The 6,000-nt window shown below is 53.0% G+C and overlaps 1 protein-coding gene across 1 annotated transcript in view; it reads left to right on the forward strand.

Moving 5' to 3' along the window:
* Positions 1-2,845: 2,845 nt before the first annotated feature.
* The window catches only part of VOLCADRAFT_96378 (uncharacterized protein), a gene marked incomplete at both ends in the record, with an annotated part of 3,424 nt that continues 269 nt past the window's right edge, over positions 2,846-6,000 (forward strand). Inside the window, 5 exons of the mRNA XM_002955379.1 lie at positions 2,846-2,949; positions 3,236-3,305; positions 3,414-3,461; positions 3,848-3,884; positions 4,344-4,353. Coding sequence (XP_002955425.1) covers positions 2,846-2,949; positions 3,236-3,305; positions 3,414-3,461; positions 3,848-3,884; positions 4,344-4,353 — 269 coding nt within the window. The remainder of the gene's footprint in view (positions 2,950-3,235; positions 3,306-3,413; positions 3,462-3,847; positions 3,885-4,343; positions 4,354-6,000) is intronic.

Here is a 6,000-nt window from a genome sequence, read left to right on the forward strand (position 1 = left end):
ATGAGATTTCAATGGATGAATGGAAGGATGGATGCATGCGTATCCATGCATGCATGTATGATGTGTGAAACAGGGGGGTGTATCTTCGCCCGTGGCAGCTACCCTGCGAAACCCTGCCTTCCCCGGTATTTCGGGGCACCCTCATCCAGTCACCCTAGTCAACTTCTCAGTGGATCGCTCAGGTTCCGCACCCACCACCAGCCTCCAACGGAATCTGCCGGGTCGACAGCGGCCCAACTCCATTCCTGGTCGGCTCGCAGGTTAACTTTATCCCAGGTCACCACCGTCCATCAACTAGGGGCGCAATGCCTTCCACCATCGGAAGGACTTTTGACCCTAATGGGTATCGATCCCGGGATCTCCCGGGGGCAATGGTCGCGCCTGTTTGTATGTATGTTTGTATGTATGTATGTGTGTGGGTGTGAAGGTTGCTTGCGGAGGCCAGGTGACCAGCGGTCAAATGTATGTATGTATGTATGTATGTAGTGCGTGCATGTGTGAGCGTATCTGCGTGTGTGTGTATTTGTATATCCACCTGTAAAGGCCAAAGCTATGCGGGGCGGACGCTAGTGGTGGATTGAGGAGGAGGAGGGGGAGAGAGGGCGAGGAAGGAGGGTCCTTTCCCGTTCCCATGAGGAGGGGGAGGGACGTGCTGCCGCGCAGGCCATGTTTTGTGTGTGTCTGTGTGAGAGGGCGTGTATGAGTGGGTTTTGCGTGGACGTGTGTGTATACTTTGAAGTATGCACGTATGCAGGTTTGGATGATGGGTGCACTGGCCTAGATGATATTGTCGGGGAAGGGGGGAGGAGAGCTGCAGACCGTCCGGCAGCGACGCAAGAGTTGCCCGTGTGTGCTCATCGAGGTGTGAGGTTTGTGGAAAGTGGGAGAGAGAGCCGCGCTGTGTGAATTTTTATCTTTTTCGTGGTGTCATGAAATTGTATCATGTACGGCGCATGCAAGTATATGCGCAGTCGTACATATGCGCGTTCGTACATCCTCGGAAGAATGAGGGAAAAGAGATGCAAAAACGCGCGCGAGAGGGTCGTAACTTCGAACACGCGGGCTGTACGGACGGCGATGGCGATGGTGATGATGATGTTAAGGGTGAGAGGATTGGGGTGCTCATAACTGGCGCCGGTACGGACCCTGTTCCCCGGGGGTGCTCCTCCATTCTAAAGTTAAACTGTTGCTGTAACTGCCGCTGCCGCTCGCCCGAATCCTTCCTGTCCTGCCCTGTCTGGTTTGTTGCTGTCAGTGCACGCGGCGCTGTGGAGAAATGTTTCCCGAGGATATCATCGAAATGTACAAGGGGGGGGGCAGGGGGCAGCTGGTGGTGCTGAGGTTGGCCTGGGTGGGTGGTGTGTTTTGCGAATGCGCGGATGGGCTCTGGGGCCCCGTGGGCTCCCTCCCTTCCGTGCCGCTGGCGGGGATATTCACCAGCGCCACTTCCTTCGGAGGGCAGAGGGTGGATAGCGGGTAGCGATGCTGTTGGTTCTGTCCGTGTGTCGTGCGGGGGGGGGGTAGTCCCGAGGGGCAGCTGTGGGACATCCTATCCCTGCTGGACGTGCGTGTATAGGCGCGTACCCAGATGCGGTTGCCTTGAAGAGTGATGCGACTTGCTGCTGCTGCTGCTGCTGTTGCTGCGTCTTGTGATGGATTACGATGATGATGATGAGGAGGAGAGGACGGTGTATGGGGGGAAGGGGAAAGCTGCTGGGGAGAGTTAAAGAGAGGATTTCGCGATTCGGGTTGACGTGGGTGCGGATCGCGGAGGGGGGGAGAGGGGGGGGGCCGGGTGGTGTGTTGTAGGAGAGAGAGCATTCCAAAAGAGTATGTATGTTTGTGATGGTGGTGGTGATGGCGGTGGTCATGCTGTCGAATGATATGTTGTAAATTCAGTTGCACATCGTTTTCATACTTTTTCATTGTTCAGTGCGTCTTGGCAGTTTTTTATAGCGGCTGTAGCATACCCGACATTTTCGTTCCCCCTCAGGACGAGTCCAGGAGGGGGCAAATAGCTTCTGGTACTTTGACTTGACCGCGTGCGAGGGGGATGTGTGTGCGGGTGTTGCAAGGTACTCACACAGAGGGCGCTTCGTTGCGCGTGTAATGTCACACATGTTTTATGTGTGTGGGGCCGTGTGGATGTATGAGGACGTATGCAGCATATCGCGTTAAAAAACAGCGGACTGGCTCAAGAGACGTTTGTGTCGTCGTCATCCGCATGTCTGTCTGTTAGCAAATTTGTGTCGATTCACCTGTGGACCCGCCCCCGAGGAGAAAGCCGTTTTGTCTGCGCCTTGTTGTTTTATTCTGTCGTCAACTATTGTTAAGGGAGCGTCGTTGCGCCCTCAGGAAGGAGAAGCCCTAGCGATGCTGTCAATTACATCTTATCGCTTCCTTTTAGTTAAGTGATTTCAGGCAGATTTTCATTCATTTCAACGAAAACCAAACAAACTAATAACGACAATAAAAAGCTCAGAAACTGCCTCAGGAGCAGCGTTTAGTTGTTGATCGTGTGTACAATTAATCGCGTCTCCTCGATTTACAGCCTCAGCAAAAGCGACCAACGAATGAGCAGCTGGGACAACAACAGAAGGCGCCGTGAACACCATCAACATAACATACGATACTCCGCAAGCGGATACTTCCAAGCGAACAGATACTCCCGAGACATGCGCACATGCCCCCATCTCTTCTGTCCCACCATCACCGACAACATCCCGACGCATCCTCAGATTCGTCGAGTCCTTTTTCAACACCCTGATTAACTCCCTTCACACTAATTTGAAATGCGAAAGCGCGATGTGAAGCAAACAACAGGTGTTTTGAGGATTTTTATCATATGGACAGCAGCAACAGCAGAGAACCCAAAATATGCCAACCTAATGGCCCCGTGGATATGTACGACAATTACGTCATATTAAGCGAAGAACGGCTGTGCTGGAGGTGCGTGGAGTGGTGGAAAACAAACGGCTTAAAAAAACAGAGACCCGCAGACTCGCAAGGCGAGGGGTACCGCCTACCTCCCCACCACTCACACAACCCTGTACTAGCCCCTACACACACACACACGCCGCCCAATGCCCGGGGGGGCCGAGGACCCCTCACCAAGGAACGGGGGAGAAAAAGAATCAGCGCCCGAGCGGATGTCCAGCAGAGCCATTTGAAACCCCTAAAAAAACCCACCAACCCAGACCCAAAACACACCACACCCACCAAACCACACCACCAGGACTGACTATTGCAGACTGCAGGAGACACCTGGAAGGGGCGACTCGGCGGCTGGGGGTAGCTCGACCCCCGTGAGCTAGGGTGAAGTCCAGTAGGATGAGGCGCCGCGGGAGATAAGCTGCAAGCACCTGGTGAATGCCCCCCCGTCCCCGTCCCCGCCCATGCACTGCACAAGGCAGAACCCGGCGGTGGTGGTGGTAGTCGGGACAGCGAGTTTTCACTTCCAAGTGAGACCCAGCCCGCACGTATGTGCGTATGTATGTATGTATATATATGCAAATGTAACCCCTATGTGGAAAAATGCTCAACAGATGTACGAAGGTCTGGAAGATATGGCCCAAACCCCGAAACCAAAAAATCCCTTTTGATGACAAATGGCCAAGAATATAGATAGATAGATAGATGGATAGATAGATATAACCCGTTGGTGGTGCATTACGAGTGTGCGGCACACATACACACGCACACACAATCTCTCTCACACCGGCCCCCCCTTCACGCACAGACGCACACAAACATACCGATTCTGCCGTACATGCACAGATGCGTACAGCATACGTACAGCAGCAGCAGCGGCAGCAACCCCCACCCGGCCCATTCCCGCGCCCCCCAGGCCAACCGGATCCGGCGGCTGCGAACTCTGAATAGAAGTATGTATGTATGTATATATCTAATTCCGAGGCGCACATGCGAAGCCTGTTTTCCCCCCCCCCCTTTTCATGTTCCTGTGCGCTCTCCTCCGCGGTCTCTCCACATCGGCAGTAGGAGATCCCCAGCAGCACCTGCAGCACCTCACTCTCTCCCCCAACGCCCCCAATTGCGATATCATACGACCCTGTCACCCCCCAGCATCCATAGCCCCCAACCCCTAAAAACCCTCGCATACATACGTACATACATACAAACACACAACTTAGTCATTACTCATTTCCGTTTACTCAGTTTTCATGTAATCGCGCTGCATCCCCCCCACCCCACCACACCGCGTAAGTTGGCGATACGTTTTCCCTGATAGCATGCATACGTATACACACATACACACACACGCCCCAACGTAACTTAGCGCTCTCGCCTTCCCCCCATTCTCCCCTCCCTCCCCCCCAACGAAGGGGATGCGGGGTGAGGGTGGTGCTGTCGCGGGATGGAACCTCAACTCTCCTCCCCCTCGATTCGCAACCCCTCTCGAAGCTGCCGAACGATCTGAGCAGCTGCTTTACCTCCACATTAGTATAAATAGGCTGACATACAGACATACAGAGAGACATACAAGCAGACGTACATACGTTTATTAAACCGAAGTGGTAAAGACAGCCCCAACAAACCACTCACTCATGTTCTGGGTGCCCAGTAACACACACAGACACACAGACAGACAGGTAGACAGACAGGTAGACAGACAAGGAAGAAAACAGCAGGGCCGACGTCTCAAAAAGATCCATGAGGGTACGGCGACACACACATGTGTCGTACACTCATATACACATACACATACGCACAAGGGACACATACACATACACATACGCATAACGGGCAGGACTTCAAAAGGCCCTAGACACGCAACCTTAACACAGCGTATCCACTTACCCCCCTCCAACCCACTTTCCCCGCTCCAACCCACCTCAACCCAAAGCGCCAGTTATGCAGCCGCCATACTGCAGCCTACTACAGCCCCACACGTTCCCACAATGCCATTACCCAAAACAAAAGAACCCGCACAGTTTTGGAAGCCCCCGGTGACACCGTCCCGCCCAGCCCGCAATGCAAGTATACACACAGACATACAGACAGATACGGACACAGAGCTCAAGAGCTTCATGTGTATGTCTGTATGTCTATCCGTGTGTTGTCGCTGCAGGGGCCGCTGTCAAGCGCCACATTCATAAATGCCAGCAGCAGCACCAGCAGCAGCAGCAGCAGCAGTAGCAATTCGTGTGCTATGGTTCGGGTTGAGCGAGTTCCACCATCACACCGCGCAATCAGTTAGTTGATTTTAAGATTTGTTGTTTTTGATCATCATTATTATCACTTTTCATACACATGTCTTTGTGTGCATTCATCATCATCATCATCATCATCACCATCATCGGCTGCGGCGGCAGCAGCAGCAACTGTAGCAGCCGCTAAGGAGACCGTTAAGCACGGGGGTGAGTAGCGACGAATGTTTTGCATCCGCGGCAAAAAGACATACATACATACATACGGACAAATCTGCCCCAAACACCCGCCCTCATATCCAGCAGCAGACGAAAATATGCGAGTCCCTTCACATGTGCGCATTTGTATGTGTATGCATGTATGTATGTAAGTGCACGTGGGCGCAAACAGTTTCTTTCTTTCCTTCGGGGGAAAGGAAAAGATCCTCAACCCCCCCTTCACCACCCCCACCATCTCCACCCCCACCAAGGCGGTGGTCCACTTCGGGGGAAAGGAAAACCCGTTCAACCCACCACCCAACCCACCCATTAAAAGATGGAGGCCATGGAGACAATTCAGATCCAGATCTGTCATTCGAAGCATCAGCAGTACAGCATTCAGCAACATCCGTACAGCAGCAAAACACAAACACCCACACGGCGGCCAATAAACCGTATTAGCACTCCGATCATCATTATCATCATCATCGCCGTCATCACCATCAACAATGTTCAGCAGCAGCAAAAAAATACCACAATCACCATCATCATCACCACCACGAACAACAGCCGCAGAGTACAAAGACAGACATTCGCGTTTGGACTCCTCAAAGGGGGGGGCCGGCAAATTAGA

The sequence above is a fragment of the Volvox carteri genome (assembly GCF_000143455.1).
Source record: "Volvox carteri f. nagariensis unplaced genomic scaffold VOLCAscaffold_51, whole genome shotgun sequence".
Taxonomy (NCBI): Eukaryota; Viridiplantae; Chlorophyta; class Chlorophyceae; order Chlamydomonadales; family Volvocaceae; genus Volvox; species Volvox carteri.